Below are 19,282 nucleotides of genomic sequence, written 5' to 3'. Positions count from 1 at the left end.
TGTACTTCATTAACGCTATTTCTTTGGTTGTTTTATATTTTTGTCATTTTAAAGTTTAAGTAATAAACATTTATTGACTTTCAGGTCTGAACTTTGCTCTCTTCAGCACAGCATCCTCAAAAAAGAGAAATGAAAAAATGGTCTGAATTCTCAGAAGTATGTGGGGTAAAATCTACTTCCTGTTGTTTTTTTCATAAGGCAGTTTATATCTCTGGTTTGCATTAGAATTCAGTCAGTCATTGAGTCAGTCAAGGCAGTGAACACATTGAAAAAACTAAGGTAGGCTCTCTTTCTTTTTTGATATTTTATGTAATTATTAGCATCCTGATGAAATGCATGAAAAATATTCCTGATTATAAGCATGTTAATATTTCTACCCAAAATATTTTTTATTGAGTAAATGAGAACATACAAAATAAACATAAGTTATTTCATATATTTAAACATCTTTTATCACGTTTGATTGCATTATTGCAGATATGTTTTATCTAAAGTGTGATTCTTCTTAGATGTATAGTTTTGCATTATTTCTAGTATTTACCCGCATACATATTTCTAGAGAACTGAAAATAACGGGATTAAAAAACCTCACCCTTGATCTCCCAAGCGAGGCCCATATCTATCTTTAACTTATTTTTTTTCCTTTTGTCCACTTTTGCTTGTGTCCTAGTTTCCATTTTTATCTATTGAGAATAAGTGTTTTTTTAGTATCATTTGGAAACTATTATAGTTTTTATATATTTTAAATTTAATAATAATACTTTTTTAAATAATTGTATTTAGCCTGTTTGAAAAGTTGTTTTTATTTCAGTTTTAGTAGAATTAAATGCAAATGAGAAAAAAAAGTTAAATTAAAGTAAGAAAGCAATGTAGAAATAATAATATTTAGATATATATTTTTCCATAAATCGTGTTTTTTTATTATGTTATCATGTTTTTATTATGTTATAATGTATCATTATATGTGTATGTGTGTTTTAAATATTAGATTTCAGTTATAGTTACTATTTTTTATTTCCTATATGTCCTTTTTTATTTTGAATGTGCAAAGAAATAAATATTATTTTTGCATTTTTGGGGTTTAGAGTCCAGTCCACCATGGATGTGAGGGCAGGAGTTTTTCTCTACTGGCTCCACAGTATGACTTTAAAGATTTCTTTTCATACATTATATGAATAAATGATAAATGATTTTTGAACTTTATTTTAATAAAAATAGAAATAATCATTTCTAGTCAATATTTTAAGTTACTATCCAAGGCTATCCAAGATACATGTGATTTTTTTTTTTCAGTAGAACAGTAAAGATTTTTAGCTTAACTCAAGGTGCTTGGTGATTCGTAATATGTCAAAGACTCGGTTTGTGTAAAAAAACAAGAAAACAACAAGAAAACAAATCTAAACATTACCAGTAATCCAGTCCCAGACAAACGGTCCTGTGGGCTTAATAATGTTAAGATTCTTACACAAACTGTTTGTTTTCCTTTATAAGACATCAGTATATTATCAGGAGTCATTGCGATTCATTTAGTGCTTTTTATATCTGCTCTATATTTGACACTCAAAGTGATTTGCGCTTTTTGAATCACCTAGGACCACCGGGTTAAACTAAAAAAATATATATATCTTGACTGTTGTACTAAATAAAGAAGGTCACTTGCATCTCAGGTGGCTTGAGGGTGAGTAAATCAACAGCAGATTTTCATTTTGGGGTGAACTATTCCTTTAAGTTCAAAATCTGAATTGCTCACAAATTTTATCCCTATTTCTTTGCAGTTATTTGCGCAGGCGTGTTTGCAGATGTTTGGAAGGTACATGTAGAGTCTGAAATGAAGGCTCTGGTCTCGTCTTGTGTCGTGTTGCCCTGTTCATTCAAATACCCGGTTCAACAACAGCCCTCTGATCGAATTAGAGCTATGTGGCACATGAAAGACAATTGGGATAAAATCATTTTTCATAGAGACCATACAAGGGTTCAAGACAGTTTTAAGGGTCGTACAAAACTGGTTGGTTCACTGGGTGAGTCCAACTGCTCCTTGGAAATCGATGAGGTCAGAAACCATGACAACGGCCCGTATTGTTTTAGGGTTGAATTAGAGACATCTCAAAAAGACAAGTACTCCTTTGTGGATAACTGTGTGTCAATTACTATGATCGGTAAGTGTGCTTTTGAACTCTCTGCCTGTACATAGGGTACAAAATGAGACAACAACCTAAATGGGAATCATTCAAAATGTATTTACAGAACAAGCATCAAAACCAGAGCTGCAGGCTGAGCAGTCTGTGCAGGAGGGTCAACCTGCAGTCTTCAAATGCTCTGTCCGGCACACCTGTCCATCCTACCAGCCCACTCTCACCTGGAGCCACTCTGGAAAAATCATCACGAGCTACAAGGACATTGGTCATGGAAACTGGGATGCAGAGTCTCTCCTGACCTTCACCCCAACAAAAGAGGATGATCACTCCTCTGTCACATGCACAGTCAAGTACCACGGGACTGCCAAGGGGGAAATGACAGCGACTCACCCTATTTTTGTGAAAGGTATAACAATAAAACTGTTCTATGTTAATACTTTACATATTAGTAGAAACCTTGTTTTTAAGTTATTTAAAGATAGATGTATATTTATTATTATTATTTTACCAGAACAAGCAACTCTCAGCCATATCATCATTCCATCTGTCTCTGGTCTTGGAGCTGCTCTTTTGGTTGGATTACTGTGTTTCTTCATTGTCAAGAGATACAAGTTAGTCTGAAACTTAACATATATTTCAGTAATTAATTAATATATATATATATATATATATATGATGCACAATTGATGATTTCTGACTCAATTCATTCCTAGGAACCGCATTGCAGATCTCCAATCCAGAAATGAGAATGGGTGAGTATTACAAGCAGTTCTACCTGGGAACATGATTGTAACTCAGTCTGACTTTAAAATACATAGGGCGTTACAAAAGAAATAAACATGTTAGTAAATGATTTTTTCTGTTATGAAAAGAGGTAAAGACAGAAATATTATTCTGTCTATGGTGATATGGTATTTTTTTTATAGTGTGGAGAGGGGAAGTACATTGTATTTAAAGATGTTTCCGGCTGATAAAAGCACACAGATCTGTTTCCAAAGTCTAATAATACAGTTTCTAATTAGAATATGGTAAAATGTGACAATAAGAACACAAAACTCAAAGAGCACCTATTATGCCCCTTTTTACAAGATATAATATTTGACCCTGGACTCGGGTTGCCAGGTTTTCACACAAGACCCACCCAATTGCTACTCAAAACTAGCCCAATTGTGTTTTGAGGGATGTCGCCTCGTAAAAAAAAAATCGCGTTCCTGGGGGTAAAATACATGTTTTGTGGTGGGGTTCCTCTAGCAAAATTAACATTTCAGGGGCTAAATATTACGTTGCTGGGGTTGCTTCAACGCGCAGAAAATCTGAAAGGTGAATAAATAAGCTTTCCATTGAGGTATGGTTTGTTAGGATAGGGCAATGTTAGCTGATACAACTTTTTGAAAATCTGGAATCTGAGGGTGCAAAATAAAAATGAAAAATCAAAATATTGAGAAAATCACCTTTACAGTTGTCTAAATGAAGTTCTTAGCAATGCATTTTACTAATCAAAAATTACCTAATATCCTAATGATTTTTGGCATAAAAAACAAATGATCATTTTAAGCCATACAATGTATTGTTGGCTATTGTTACAAACATACCCATGCTACTTCCAACTGGTTTTGTGGTCCAGGGTCACATTTAAGTCTCAGATGTCCCTAGAATGTGTCTGTCAAGTTTCAGCTCAAAATACCCCACAGGTCATTTATTATATCATTTTGAAAATGCTATTTTGTGTGAAAGCCGAAAACACACTGTTTCATGCATGGCTCTTTAAATGCAAATGAGCTGCTTTTTCCAGAATTGGGCTGTGCCTTTGCAATTCATACTCAGATACTCTGCCAAACAACATCTGTTTGGTTTTGATTATCCTGTCTATCTTACTGAAATTATGGGTTTTAAGCCATATCCGTTTAAACTTCTGATATACGGTTTTCTGAGGCATACAGAAGGCACACCGCATGTGAATACTAAACTAAGTTTTTAGTTACTCTTTCATGTCTTATTGCACTTAAACTGTCAAATACAAGCAAGTTTATGTTAAAAACACACAAGTTATAAAAACACAGTCAGTATGTCTACAAAGCTTAACAGCTGCGAAAGAAATCATGTTTATATTAGATCTGTGTATTGACAGTAGCGTAATATACAGTACCTACTGCTGTCTATGCTGATAATATGACCCAAACAATAAAACAAAAACAGAAAATCACTCCCTGGAATAGATGTGGTAGATGGTGTGAGGCAGTGTCTTTCAACAGTTGTGGGCAGGGTCTGTAAAATGTGACATCAGCTTGTTCTAAGACACTTATTATGAATTATGGGTTTTGACAAAAAAGTAGCAGGTGGATTTTTATCATTATAGGCTGGTTGTGGACACACACTGCCAACACACATTTATGTTTAAACATTTGAATACAATTGAAAGTAAAAAAAAGTCATCAGAATTGTTTTACCAAGGATGATAATCTGAAAAGTCTTAAATGTTTTTTAGAATGTTGGGTCGACTATCAAGAATGTCTCGCAGGTATTTAAAAGGCTTATTTTTTATTTTTTTTTGGTTTAATTATTTTTTATTTCTGCATTGCATTGACCAACCTCCATCAGATATGAATGAATTTGCCATTCGTCTATGCAATCACCAGGTTTCGTTCAGGTGACAGCAGTGGTGGTCCAGGTGGCAGAGAGCAGAGGCAAGTACACAACAGCTTTTAATGTGTTCTTCTGCAGCAAATCAGGACAAAACTGATTTATTTTTTGTGGAGATATACTGAATCTGTGGCATGATTTGGATTTTAGCTATGGTTGTTTTAATCCACCTTATTCTTCAGTGCCTGTGGGTGGAACTTATGGTTCATTAGCCGCTATAACAACATGCAACATGCTAAATTATAGGACACAACTGTTATTTATCTGTTGAGATGCCATGGATTTGTGTAAATATAAAATTAAGTTGTTCTAGTGACAGGTGGTTTTAGAAGAAGTGATTGTAATTTTGATCAAATATTCCATTTATTAGCTTTTAATTTTGACATGTTGCATAATAGCACTTGTAATGTAATGTAATTTTATTATGAACGTAATATTATTGCTTACTTTTTGTGTCTTTTTTGTAAGCAAAGACGCATATACTGAAAAAAAAAAAATCATTAAAGGAACACTCCACTTTTTTTGGAAATAGGCTCATTCTCCAACTCCCCCCGAGTTAATAAGTTAATTTTTACCGTTTTGAAATCCATTCAGCCGTTCTCTTGTTCTGGCGATATCACTTTTAGCATAGCTTAGCATAAATCATTGAATCCTATTAGACCAGTAGCATCGCGTTCAAAAATGACCAACGAGTTTCGATATTTGTCCTATTTAAAACTTGACTCTTCTGTAGTTATATCGTGTACTAAGACCAGCGGAAATGTAAAGCAGCGGTTTTCTAGGCCGATAAGATTAGGAACTACACTCCCATTCCGGCGTAATAGTCAAGGAAGTTTGCTGCCGTAACATGGCCGAAGCAGGCGCATTAATATCACACAGCACATGTGCTAATGTTTACTTCCGTCAACATATCCAACGTGCATGCACAGCACAGGCAGCGTTCCTCGCCATGGAGACATTTGTGAGAGATGATTTAGAAGATATTTACTTTGGTGCAGATCCTGAACCGTATCAATTTGAACCAGAATTCACTGAAGCTAAGGTTTTGGAACGCGAAAGACAAGAAAGTGTGTCTGAACTGCCTTGGACAGAAGGGATGAGGAGAGCAGATTCGAGCTGGTGGGGCTTGCCAACCCATGCCAACTGAAAGTGAGTGCATGTGTTGTCGCGAGTGGGACCAGGTATTGCCATCGATGGCAAGGGTGAATTTACCTGATGAGGAAGTGGCATGTCGCAACATCCGAGGACTTGGATGCAATGCTGCATCCTGCAATAGTCGATTTTTTTTCCGGTTTGACAAAATAAACTAGAAACAACGTCACACGCCGAGTGGACCTAATGGCCAGCTGTCGCAAGAGTAAGTTATTCCTGCAACCACTACATTATATAATATAAAGATTTTAAATGCATACTCTGTCAGTTTGCATTTTCAGGCTTACATTCATGATGTACACTTTTACTCAAAACTGACTTTAAAACACCACCGACTGTTCGCAATACCTTTTTATTTGCAATCATACATGGAATTTGGTCATAGCAAATACTAAGCCAACTGTTCGCCCAAACCTAGTCGTCAGGGATTGCATTTCACAGGTAACGTTAGCAATTAATCATATTTCACTTACAGCCGTGGGCGATGCTCCTCGTTGTCCTGTCTGTAACGTTAGTTTGAAGATTGTTGGGATCGCCGTGTCCTTTAAACGCCGTGCTGTATAGTACCGGTAAAACTATCCAAATAGTCATCTGGTTAAAATCCTCGGAGCAAACACGCCATTTCTTGATCGTTTCTAACGGTGTTTTGAGATCCATGTTCAGAGCAGCCAGCCATTGATTCATTAGTCGAAATTGCTTTTTTTTTCGTGGGAATTCTATGAAAGATGGTAGTAGAGTACGTCTTCGACTTACTATCAGCCCCTTACAATGCACATAACCATAGCTAATCACACACAGGTAAATCCAGCCACTAACAATTTACCAGCTGCAACTCTGACAGCTGCAACAACCGGAATTACACAAACTTAGCACCGGTCACATTGGAAGTTACCGAGCTGGGATCTAATTTCAGGCGCTGTGTGATATTACTGCGCCTGCTTCGGCCATGTTACGGCAGCAAACTTCCTTGACTATTACGCCGGAATAGGAGTGTAGTTCCTAATCTTATCGGCCTAGAAAACCGCTGCTTTACATTTCCGCTGGTCTTAGTACACGATATAACTACAGAAGAGTCAAGTTTTAAATAGGACAAATATCGAAACTCGTTGGTCATTTTTGAACGCGATGCTACTGGTCTAATAGGATTCAATGATTTATGCTAAGCTATGCTAAAAGTGATATCGCCAGAACAAGAGAACGGCTGAATGGATTTCAAAACGGTAAAAATCAACTTATTAACTCGGGGGGAGTTGGAGAATGAGCCTATTTCCAAAAAAAGTGGAGTGTTCCTTTAAATTTGACATTGAAACAGTCAGAAGCTATTGTGTGTTGCTTATTGTTGAAAAAAAAATTGTTGAAAAAGTTCCCTACACCACTGTTTTGAAGAAATCTATATTCAGCACTGAATCTTCCGTTGGGTTGTTAGCCACTAACAGCATTCATTTTTAAATAGAGATAGACATGTTTCACTACCGTTTCTCTAGCGGGTAAATTAATTGCTATCGGTGTCTACTTAGTGTAGATGTGGGTGGTTGCTGCCGAACCGTAATCAGTAAATGGTCAAATGACTAGATGAGATATAAAAATGCATTTTTCTCATTTGCGTTTTTCTGTTCCTCTTTTTGATTTAGGAGGTCTATTTGGAGTAGATTTTCAAGGTATTCGCACACAGCCTGTTAAGGGCATCATCTTACTTATGTTATTGCAAAGACTGAGCTTTCCTTTTGAGCCTGGTATCTGCTTCTTGTCTGAAAGACAATTTAAAACATTAAAATGAAGTGACAATTGTGTCCTTGAAACATTATGGGTTGTTCAAAACATAGACAATATGCTATGCAGCTCATTGTTTTCATACCTGAAAAACATTTAATTGAAAACATTTGACATGGAAATATATATTTTGATGAGCTTAAGGACTAATATCTATTTTTCCTACATTTTAAAGGAGAGGTCAAGGCCATCAGATTGACAGGAATTTTGACAGCAAGTAAGTTTCTGCATGTTTATTAAGATTATTTGTAAATTATATGCATTTTTAAGGATTATTTGATTTATCATAATGGTATACTCTACCAGTCAAAAGTTTTTGAACAGTGAGATTAATGTTTTTTGATGAAAAGAAATCTCTTCAGCTCACCAAGCCTGCATTTATTTGATCCAAAGTACAGCAAAACAGTCAAATTTTTAAAATTGTACTTTGTATTTGAATATATTTTACATTTTAATTTGTCCCTGTGATTTTAAAAGCAGAACTAAAGGATATTAGAATGATTTGCGAAGGATCATGTGACACTGAGGACGGGCGTAGTGATGCTGAAAATTTAGCTGTCATCACAGGAATAAATTACATTTTCAAATAGGTTTAAATAGAAAACAGTAATTTCAAAAAGTAAAAACATTTCAGATTCTTACTGTTTTTGCTATATCAAATAAATGCAGGCTTGGTGAGCAGAAGAGACTTCTTTAAAAACCATTAACATTAAAAAAAAAAAAAAAAAACAGTATACATAAGGATTTTATTTTATCATGTTTTACTAGAGTATGACAGAAGTTTCTAAATCTTAACAGGGCAAACAATGTATGTACAGTGTCAGGAAACAAGCCTTTCTCCAAAGGTCGAATGCCATCACCAAAGAGGTACGGAGAATGAAACATAGGAAATATCTAACTGATTGTCTAGATTCACAGCATTGAATGACTCATGTCTGTACTCAGTACACAAATATTTACTTTGCTTATCTTGTGTAATTTGATTTTATCAGTAATTTATGAATGTCTTTGCACCCCTGCAATTTTTTTTTAATAAGTCAACTGCTGTGATCAATGTATTTATTTGCTGCTTTTTTTTTTTTTACGTTTCACCTCAGCGAGGCCAAATCCTATTCTGTGAGTATCATACTTTGTCCATTACATCATGTGAAAATCTAGTATCTTTAACATGTGTTGTTTTTCATTTTATCTCATAACTCATAACTGAAATGTGTTATTTCCTATGAAATCTGACTTCTGTAAAAATTTTGCATTAAGGGTCACAATTACGATGATGATTACACCAACACGGCAGACCTCAACTTATATGGAAACATCTAAAGAAAATGCGACATTTTAGATGAACATGGTAGACTTGACATCAGGGGAATCTTCAGGCAATCCTGTCACATATTGTATAAGAGTTGCTTTTTAAGCTAGACCTTTAAGGCCTAAACATGCATATAGTACTATATTACTGTATTTACATATTTTGTTATAATGCTTTACCAAGTTATTGACATAATTGCATATTAGTTATATACTGTATAGTGCTAACATAATGCTTTTTTACTGGGTAAGAAATAGTGAAACATTTAGTGGAACTTAAGCTTGAAGTGAAGGGGGCCATGAACTAAGATATCAAATTTCCCTTAATCTTTTGACATACAGTCGGGCAATGTAAAAACATTATGTAAATTGTAAATGTAAATACAGCTTTTTGAATCACCTTCCTTGTGATCCTAACACCATTTCTACATCAGATGCAAGCGTTGTTGCGTCGTGTCTGCATCGTGTTATTCTCATCACTTACTTACAATAATGAGTTACTCCCTAAAAAAAGTAAGTAACTACATTACTTAGTTACCTTTTATGGAAAGTAATGTGTTACGTTACTTTTCGTTACTTTTTTTTATCTGGGCAGGCTTGCTTGTTTGTTTTTAATACAAAAAGTTATATTTTTAGCAAATGTGAAAGACCCCTCACACCAAAAAGTAAAAAAAAAAAGCCTCAGGCTGAAGGAAAAGTAAACTTCTCTACAGAAGAATGCAGGAGAACAAAGTTCACCACTCATCAGCAATAAAAAAAGAAGCACAAATGCTAACTTACGTAAAGAAATTTTAGCTTATGGTTGATCATTGAAGGTTGATTGGATCTTGTAAATTAAAAAGTAACGCATTACTTTACTCGGTACTTGGAAAAAGTAATCTGATTACATAACTCACATTACTTGTAATGTGTTACCCCCAACACTGCTTATAAATGGTGTTTTTTAATGAAAAAACTATTGGTAACATTATAAGTGGATTTTAGAGAACATTATAAAAAAATGCAGTTCATAATACTGTATTTTTGTTTATTGTCATTTTCTGAATAATTTGCAGGCTTCATGCAACACCTCACAACCCCATTTTAAAGATTCTTTGGTGTGTTTATTGTTGTTAATTTATGGACCAAAGTACTCAAATGTATTTTTTTTTAATAGCAACTACATTTAATTTGTACCATGTAGACTAAAGGTTTAATAAAGCATGACGCACTGTTACTTTTGGCATCTGGATTTCTCATTCCTGTTCATTCCTGCTCTGTTTGGACAGGTTGTTTTAGAATATAATTTTCACCAAGCAGACAAAAAATGCACCTCCTTTTAAAATCACAATTAAAATGCTTTATAACCCAAATAATCTATCTTTTGCAAGCCCGTTTCCTAATTTTTATCACACAATTTTTCCTTGCAATTTTAAGTTTACATCTTGCAATTCTGACTTTTTTTCTCGGAACTGTGAGATATAAAGGCACAATTGTGAGTTATAAAGTCAGGGGCCTCATTTATAAAGACTTGCGTAGAAACCATCCTTGATTTTATCTAAGAACTTTTCTGATTTGATCGTAAGAGCGATTCAGAGAAAACGAACGTACCACGAAATCCATGCGTCCGCCAGTCATTCGGTTATAAATCACAAATGATCGTGGAATTGTGTGCAGCTGAATGTTCCGCCGTCGAAACGCCCCTGCTTAATTAATTAACATATAAAATGAGCTCATTCCTAAAGCAAAAACTCTGACAATGGCAAGTAAAAAGGAGCGCAAGCAATCAAATTATAGTGAGGCTGCACTATCTGCAATACCAGGCATTACCACAAGGAAACGGTCGTACGCCAAGCTGGAATCTGACGTGGAGATAAGTACTTTTCCACGTCAAAGACGGTTTTTATAAATCTGTACTTTGACGTGGATTTGATCGTACGAACACTCTAAGATCAAATCAGTGCGTAAGAAAGTTTTATAAATGAGGCCCCTGAATTGATAGATAAAGTCAGAATTTCGGGATATAAAGTCAGAATTGCAAGATATAAACTTGCATTTCTCACAATTTTGGCTTTTTTTGGCTCAGAGCTGTGAGATGTAAATGCAAAATTGCGAGTTATAAAGTCAGAATTGCAGGATATAAACACAATTACAAGAAATAAAGTCAGAATTGCAGGATATAAACACAATTACAAGAAATAAAGTCAGAATTGCGAGATATAAATGACTTTGAATCTCACAATTCTGACTTTTTTTCTCACAATTGTGAGTTTGTATCTCACAATTCTGACTTTTTTTTCTCAGAACTGTGAGATATAAATGCACAATTGCAAGGGTAACACTTTATTTTGATGGTCCCCCTATAGATCATCTGTTGACTATAAGTTTCTTTGCAAGTGCAAATCTACTTACTGTCATCAGGGCGGTATCTGTAGATTGTCTATTAAATGTACTGTATCAGTCATTACAATGTCTATAACATGTAAGCAGCTATTAAACATTTGTTCAGTAAAGAGTTATCAATGTGTTATCAATTTAAGTTGTAGATGTTCAACAGCATATTAGCAAACATGCAACAAATCCTAAACAAGTTTTCAGTACCTTTATACAGCAAAGTAAGAGCGTTTTAGTAGTCAGCATGTAGCTGTTAACCAGCTTATCAACAGACTGTCAGTACACATTCAGTTGTCTATAAGTAGCAACACAAGATCATTTCAAATGAAATTTAAACATATATAAGGATACTTACTCCTGATCTTTTGCTTTTGCAAGTATTTTCAAGAGTGCTCTACTAACTGTTTGTTGCATAGAAGTTACCTTTTAGTAGACAGTCATTTTACTTTGAGGTGCATTCATCTATTCATCTGTTGTCACATTTGGCCCATCAAAATGAAGTGAAAATCTAAGAAATGCTGTTGAATGACTCTTACGGGGCAACATCACAGACAGCATAGCAGCTAGTCAGTGGATGTTCAGCAGACATTCTATAGACAGTTAGTACCGACACTGTTGAGTATTTGATTCAAAATTAAGTAAACAGCAACACCAGAGTACAACTATAAATCTGCCAAATGAGAAATAAATAAGAGTCATCAGTTTGTCCAACCAACTGCTTTTAATGAACTTCTGTCAAGGAAAAAATTAAAATAACAGACAAGTGAGAAAAACGTAACAAAATATTGGGCCTGTTTTCAGAAAAATAAAAATGTTTTTGTAACAATAAAATGTTCCCTTCAGTTGAAACAGCACTGTTGCAAATACTGAACACAGCAAACGTATTCTTTTTTTAAACACATCACTTATTTAGAGAAAATGGCAAAAGTGATCCTTTCTTTTTCATCGACAGCACCTTTTTTTGCACATCCCCTACAATGTATTCTCTGCACTTTTGAGCAAACTCTGCTAACTTCCCTGGTGTGAAACTGATCCTGCTAAACTGCTCCCTGTCTGCAAAGTACAGCTCTGCGATTGGAGCGAGCTGGGCCACTGCATTCCGTGAGACACCTTCTCTTTGGAAGGCTTTGGTCATGGTTGCTCCACGTCTTGTCAGCTTTACCAGCCTTTTATAGCGATGTATGACATCACGTATATTGTTAGCTGAAAAACAAACAAAAAAACAAAAGTGAATACTTCAATGATTCCCCCAACTATTATTTAAGAAATACAGGGCCATATGTTTCTTTGTCTTCTATAGAAAGTTTTTAAACCGAGTGAATTTTAAAAGTCAAGAACATTGTGCCTGCCTTCAAAAAATTTACTGACAAGGATATTTTTCTCAATTTTGCAGGGTTTATTTTTTCCAGTCTAATTAAAATGTATCTTATCAATTTGTAAACTGGGGTACTAAGAAAAGAAAAAAGTATTCTGCTCTTGAGACCATCTGCTTAACCAAACTCTTCCTTGTACAGAAAGATCTATGACTTGAAACCTGTCAGTACTTGTCAGTATACTGCATATACTATTGAGTTCAGTCACTCTGAACATATGAATTACCCTAAATCTAATTGGTGGTTTACTTAATGACTTCAATTACTTTCTTTTCATTCACAAATCCATTTTGACTAATACAAATGACTTCCATCCCCAAAAGTATTATCGTTTTATTTTCAGTTGTCTAGAAAAATATGGAAGAATATGACAGCGTTACAGTGCCACGTAAAAAAAAAAAAAAAAAAAAAAAGATTACGAGATTAAAGTAAAATTTCAAGAATAAAGCGGAAGTGTTTTGAAAATAATCACAAAAAAAACAAAAAAGTTAAGAATATATTTTATAGCCCATTGCATATACTAATGGCCTGAATTAGGAGCATCGGGAAAAGTTCCAAAGTCTCAGCTTTCAAATTCTATAAGTTTTATAGCAAAATAACAATGTCTTACAATCATGAGTTTTTCACGCTCTTTATTTATGGCGGGACAATTCACCTGTATTCACCTCAGATTAAGCGGCATGTGAATCAATAATTTTCCTGTTTACAATGAGACATTTGTAACATTACATTAGGCTATACTGTTTTTTTTTTTCATACCTTCTGATGTTTCTTTACATTTATATTGTGATATAACTTGAAATAAAGAGGAAAACACATTTATTTAATGACAAAACTGACATAATTTGAAAGCTGACCTGTGTTATAGCTATTAAAAGCAACAAAGCACAAAATTATTGCAATTCTACAATAAGAAACTGATTTACGACGTTAAATATTATTTCCATGTACTAATGAGTTGGAATCCACTTCAACCTATAGGCAATAATTTAATGAAACAAGTATCTCATTGTAATCAAAAAGATGATTGATTCACATGAATACAGTGATCTGTCCGCCAGTATGAAAAACATTATTGTAAGACACATTTTTAGTTTTTATTTAGCTATAAAACTGACAGATTTTGAAAGCTGAAACTTTGTTTTATATTAAAAGTACCAAAAGCACAAAGCTTATTGCTATTATTGAATGGCTGGCACACTACAAATAATAAATGTAGACAAAGATGTGAATATTATTTCATACTGTCTCTTCGAGTAGGAGCGGTTCTATGGTAGGGATGGTTCGATACGTGTATCGGTACCGTTCAGTTCTCGGACAAATTCCAAATGGAAGTGATCATCCCTATCACCTTTGTGGGGGACTTAGGGCACGTGCATGTCATAATGTAGTCGTTTGCAATGCACTTGGCGAAGGGAGCGATGTAATTTCCTCATAATTATCTTCAGCTGGGATGTTTACGTGACAACACAGCATGGTCTCTGTCAGAAGATGTCGCTGTTTTAATGTCATTAATGTCTTTTTACTGTTAGCATAACTAAGCGAATCTGCTTAGTGCTGACAGACACGGGTGTGTTCGACTTGAAGCGGCGCTGCAGCGACCGATCTGTGTATGACATCAAAATACTGCGAAAGCGCTTGACAGCTGATGGTTCCATATTCTCGTTATAATCACTCTCGCGTTGCTCTGATGTCATAAACCGATCGGTGCCTGCAGCGCCGCTTCAAGTCAAACACACCCGTGTCTGTCAGCACTAAGCAGATTCGCTTAGTCCCCTCACAAAGGTGATAGGGATGATCACTTCCATTTGGAATTTGTCCGAGAACCGAACGGTACCGATACACGTATCGAACCATCCCTAATCTATGGTGTGTGAATATCCATGGCTTAGCCCAGAGACATAAATGTATGTATCAGAATACACAAGATACACTGTAAATATATATTTTTTTCATATTTTAAAAAGTTACATTGGCAATTGTTTTTGAGAGACAAGTATAATTAATTATATTTTGCACTTACAAACGTAGGTAATAATATAAGATTTTACATTTAAAACACAGAAATATGAAATGTTCGGGAAAAAAAATCCTAATGATACTTTTAAAAATTAGACTAAAATTACCAGTATGTGGCAGCAAGTTGTTAATTCATTTAATTTGTTTCGTTCAAAACGGTTGATTCATTCAGGAACAAAGTAAGAAAAAAAAAGCAAATGCATTCAGTAACGAAACACTGCTGTGTGCAGAGACACACAACATGGTTTTGTTTACAACTACTTTCGCAAAAAGATTATATTTTCTATATGATTTAAACCACTTAATATTAACCTCTTGTTTTTTTATTTTGTTGCTCTGACACACAAAGCAATCTGTTCATATAATCGCTCTAAATTGTGTCCTAGAAAGTCTGCACATATAATACCATAATTAAAAATCTATATTTGTTGCTATACAGCAAATAATACAGTTAATAATCCCACATATATTCAAATCAATTCCGGGTGGCCTGGCAACTTCTTCCGGTGCTCCCAATCCAGGCTATTTGCATGAGTAATATAGGCAATACTGTAACTTTAATTGCTACTATTTTAATTCTTTTAATTTTGACTTTATTCTCGAAACATTTAGACTTTATTCTTGTAATGTCTACTTTATTCTTGAAATATTTCAAGTTTATTCTCGTAATTTTGACTTTATTCTACAAATATTTTGACTTTATTCTCAAAATATTTCGACTTTAATCACGCAAAGTTAGGGTTTTTATTTTTTAACATGGCACACCGTCATAGAAGAATACTTATCTGCATTGCAAAAAAATTAAATAAAAATAACTATGATGTGAACAGAAAAAAAACCATAAAAAGTGGACAAAAAAAAAAAAAACATAAAAAGACAACTGTGTGTACCTCGTTTTATCTTGTCATATTCATTCTTCTTGCTCTTCTTCTTGTTCTTCTTATGTTTTTTGTGTTTGTTTTTCTTGGTTTTGCTTTTCTTTGTTTTTCTTCGTTGAGGAGTCTCTTCTGAACTTGAACTTGAAGAGTCAGAAGAGTCATCACATGAATCTTCTGTCACTGATGACTCTCCATCAGTTGATGTGTTCCCATCACTTGATAGGTCAACAGCACCAGTTTCTTTATGTGCCACTGATGTACTAGGAATCAGGTCATCTGAATGAAGAAATATAACAAAGTATTGCATTACAAATGCAACATAGAATTTCGGTTTGCTTTTACTGTCATTGCATGATGCATAAAATTAAATGGGTAACACTTTACAATAAGGTTCATTAGTTAACATTAGTTAACCACATTAGTTAACATGAACTAATAATGAACTGCACTTATACAGCATTTATTAATCTTTGTTAATGTTAATTTCAACATTTACTAATACATTATTAAAATCTTGTTAACATTAGTTAATGCAGTGTGAACTAACATGAACAAACAATGAGCAACTGCATTTCCGTTAACTAACGTTAATGAAGATTAGTAAATACAGTAACTAATGTATTGCTCATGGTTAGTTCATGTTAGTTAATACATTAACTAATGTTTAACTAATGAACCTTATTGTAAAGTGTTACCATTAAATGAAGGTGCACTATTCAAAACAGTTCTGAAAATATCTAATCTAAATGATTTAATATTTACATTTACTTATTTATCAGACGTTTTTATATAAAGCTACTTAAAAATGAAGACAATAGAAGCAAATAAAACAAAACAAATATTAATATATAATTTTATACGTATTGTAATGTATGAAATATATTTATTAATATATAGATTATACAACAAATATGTTGAGTTGTTACTTTGCTGTGCTGAAAGCTCCACTACTTGCTGCCGAAGCTCGCTGTTCAAGGCTTCCAGCTCAGTCACTTTATTTTGTAATACTTCCGCCTTGTTTTGCCACATCAGTATTTCTTGCTTTATTGGCTTCATTGTAGTCAATGGAGCTAAAACAACAACAAAAACACAGTGACAGTTATGTTTCACCATAGCATACAATGTTAACACATTTATGTGGTGTTATATGCAGAGTTATCACTATTATACAGTTTTCCATACTAATAAGTTTTCCATTCATGTATGGTTTGTTAGTATAGGATGACATTTGGCTAAGATACAACTATTTGAAAATCTGGAATCTGAGGGTGCAAAAAAATCTTATTGAGAAAATTGCCTTTAACATTTTCTTAGCAATGCATATTACTAATCAAAAATTAGGTTTTGATATATTCACGGTTACCCCTTGGAGAACATGCTAAATGTTAATAATTTTAACAAAATAAGGGATCATGAAAACTGTACTTCACAAGACAAAATAATAACTGAATTTATTTAAATGGCCATGTCCAAAAGTTAACATACCCTGGAATCTTTATACTGTGTGTTGTTTCCTGGATGATCCACAACTGTTTTTATGTTTTGTGAAAGTTGTTCATGAGTCCCTTGTTTGTCCTGAGCAGTTCATCTGCCTGCTGTTCTTCAGAAAAATCTTCCAGCTCCTGCACATTATTTGTTTTTTTCCAGCATTTTCTGTGTATTTAAACACTTCCCAAAAATGAGTGTAAGATTTTGAGATCCATCTTTTTACATTGTGAACAACTGAGGAACTCAACTATTACAAAAGGTGAAAACATCTACTAATATATAAGATGGCAAAAAAATGCATTAAGAGCTGGGGGTGTAAACTTTTGAACAGATTTTATTTTCCATTTAGTATTGCACTTTGGAAGCTACATAAATATTTACATGTCTCAAAGAAGACAATGTATGTACAATTTACCCTTATTATCCAATTTAAAAGGTTTACGCTCCCCGGCTCTTAATGCATTGTGTTGCTTTCTTGAACATCAGTGAATGTTTTCATCTTTTGTAATAGTTATGTATAAGTCCCTTAATTGTCCTTAGTGTAAAAAGATGGATCTCAAAATCATACATTCAGTTTTGGAATAGTTAAATTATGCAGATGCTGCTGGAAAATCAAAGAATGTGCAGGAGCTGGACAGAACTAAATAAAAATAACATGCAATTTTCATGACTCATCTTATTTTGTTAAAATTATTAAGACTTTGCATATTCTGAAAGTGATATGAGCACAACTGTGTAAATATATAGTGGTGGCCAAAATTATTAAAATGATTTATTAATAATTATTTTCACCAGCTAAAATGTTTTTAAGTTACTTTTTATCTTTTGCAGTAGTGTGTCAGTAGAAAATATGAGTTTACATTTACAAAGTTACAAACATTCATTTTGCCATTAATTGTAATAATCCACTGAGAGTCACAACAGCCAGTGCTCCACACAGAGATCTGATCTCATCACTATCCAGTCTGTCTGGAATGACATGAAGCAACAGAACAAACTGAGACAGACTAAACCCAGAAGAACTGTGGCAACGTCTCCAAGGTGCTTTAAGAGACCTACTGTACCTGAAAAACTACATTACTGTTATAATTTTTAGGCACTTGTGTTCAATCAACATTTGGTGTGACCATCCTTTGTGTTTAAAGCAGCTTTTGCCCTTGGTGCATTGTACTTAGTTTTTCAGGGAGCTTTGCAGGTAGTTCTCTTGAAGCATCTTAGAGACGTTGCCACAGTTCTACTGCAAACTGTCTCAGTTTGTTCATATCACACACTAGATGATGATGAGATCAGATCTCTGTGTGGAGCACTGGCTGTTGTCAGGCTCCTTGTGCAAACAAAAATCTCATTGGATTATTACAATTAATGGTAAAATTATTGTTTAGAAATATAGTACTATTTGGCTTACCTTCATCCTCTACACTTTCTAAGTTGCGTTTTTTCCGGGTGTTGTAATGTGACATCTACAAAAAATAAAAAAATAATTGATTGATCAAATTGTTTTACATAGCATGCATGCAATCAGTGTAGAAATCATTTCAGAGAGTGGCAAAATGCTCAAGACCATGGACCAGTTGTGGATAGTCTTACGAACTTGTCTGACCAACTAGCAGTTAGTTAGCACTTAATTACTTGTTTGTCATAAATTTGACAAACATTTTTATGCAACTGGCTTAAAGTTAAGACCAGTATAGGTAAAACAATATAGGTGACTAACGTTTAATACTAATATAAGCAGTTCATGCAACAGCCACCAGATCTTCCAGATTGATGATGAAGTGACCAAGTTTAATTTCCCCCCATGTCATTGTTATACTTCTAATATAATAGTTAGAAATAGTTAATCTATTAACTACAAGTGACTACAATATACGTTTAAACAGACCTAACACATTTGTATACATGTTGTTTTATAGAAAACGTCAATAAAGCTGATTACTTTTCACTTGCAGGACTTCATAAACACCGAGTCAAATGACATAACATGTTAGCTCTAAGTCAAAAACCTTAATAAAATACCTTTTTTTCCACAGTTGTTACGTCTGGAGCTTTTGATTACACCGTACGGTAACGTTAGGTCAAAATGAACAAAAAGATCCACTGGGCCGCAAACCTGAGCAGTCTTCCTCAAGAGGGCGCTTGAGAAATG

The 19,282-nt window shown here is 34.2% G+C and overlaps 2 protein-coding genes across 2 annotated transcripts; one reads left to right on the top strand and one right to left on the bottom strand.

Annotated features, from left to right (window-relative positions):
• The first annotated feature begins 1,098 nt into the window (after window positions 1–1,098).
• LOC141284476 (sialic acid-binding Ig-like lectin 14) lies at window positions 1,099–10,198 on the top strand. Its single transcript, XM_073817441.1, has 12 exons — window positions 1,099–1,138; window positions 1,776–2,156; window positions 2,245–2,541; window positions 2,647–2,746; window positions 2,849–2,887; window positions 4,621–4,653; window positions 4,772–4,819; window positions 7,559–7,585; window positions 7,873–7,914; window positions 8,496–8,564; window positions 8,795–8,813; window positions 8,955–10,198. Exons 1-12 carry the CDS (start codon window positions 1,099–1,101, stop codon window positions 9,015–9,017), a joined length of 1,158 nt encoding a protein of 385 aa, XP_073673542.1. The 3' UTR covers window positions 9,018–10,198.
• A 2,081-nt stretch (window positions 10,199–12,279) lies between these two features.
• LOC141285322 (uncharacterized) lies at window positions 12,280–19,181 on the bottom strand. The gene is made up of 4 exons (XM_073818346.1): window positions 18,542–19,181; window positions 16,575–16,718; window positions 15,661–15,924; window positions 12,280–12,581 (listed from the first exon to the last, which is right to left on the bottom strand). The coding sequence occupies exons 1-4, from the start codon at window positions 18,594–18,596 to the stop codon at window positions 12,280–12,282; spliced, it is 765 nt and encodes a 254-aa protein (XP_073674447.1). The 5' UTR covers window positions 18,597–19,181.
• Window positions 19,182–19,282: the final 101 nt, after the last annotated feature.

This window comes from Garra rufa, chromosome 14 (assembly GCF_049309525.1).
Source record: "Garra rufa chromosome 14, GarRuf1.0, whole genome shotgun sequence".
Taxonomy (NCBI): domain Eukaryota; kingdom Metazoa; phylum Chordata; class Actinopteri; order Cypriniformes; family Cyprinidae; genus Garra; species Garra rufa.
This window is presented reverse-complemented; position numbering and strand designations above follow the sequence as displayed.

What these genes read in the sequence shown, in the direction of transcription:
- LOC141285322 (XM_073818346.1), bottom strand. Translation starts at nt 18,596, where the DNA reads ATGTCACATTACAACACCCGGAAAAAACGCAACTTAGAAAGTGTAGAG. An exon ending in GGAGCTTTCAGCACAGCAAA is followed by an intron (nt 15,925 to 16,574) that starts GTAACAACTCAA and finishes TTCTTCATTCAG; the next exon opens with ATGACCTGATTCCTAGTACA. An exon ending in ATATGACAAGATAAAACGAG is followed by an intron (nt 12,582 to 15,660) that starts GTACACACAGTT and finishes TTTGTTTTTCAG; the next exon opens with CTAACAATATACGTGATGTC.
- LOC141284476 (XM_073817441.1), top strand. Translation starts at nt 1,099, where the DNA reads ATGGATGTGAGGGCAGGAGTTTTTCTCTACTGGCTCCACA. An exon ending in TGTGTCAATTACTATGATCG is followed by an intron (nt 2,157 to 2,244) that starts GTAAGTGTGCTT and finishes ATGTATTTACAG; the next exon opens with AACAAGCATCAAAACCAGAG. An exon ending in TCACCCTATTTTTGTGAAAG is followed by an intron (nt 2,542 to 2,646) that starts GTATAACAATAA and finishes TTATTTTACCAG; the next exon opens with AACAAGCAACTCTCAGCCAT.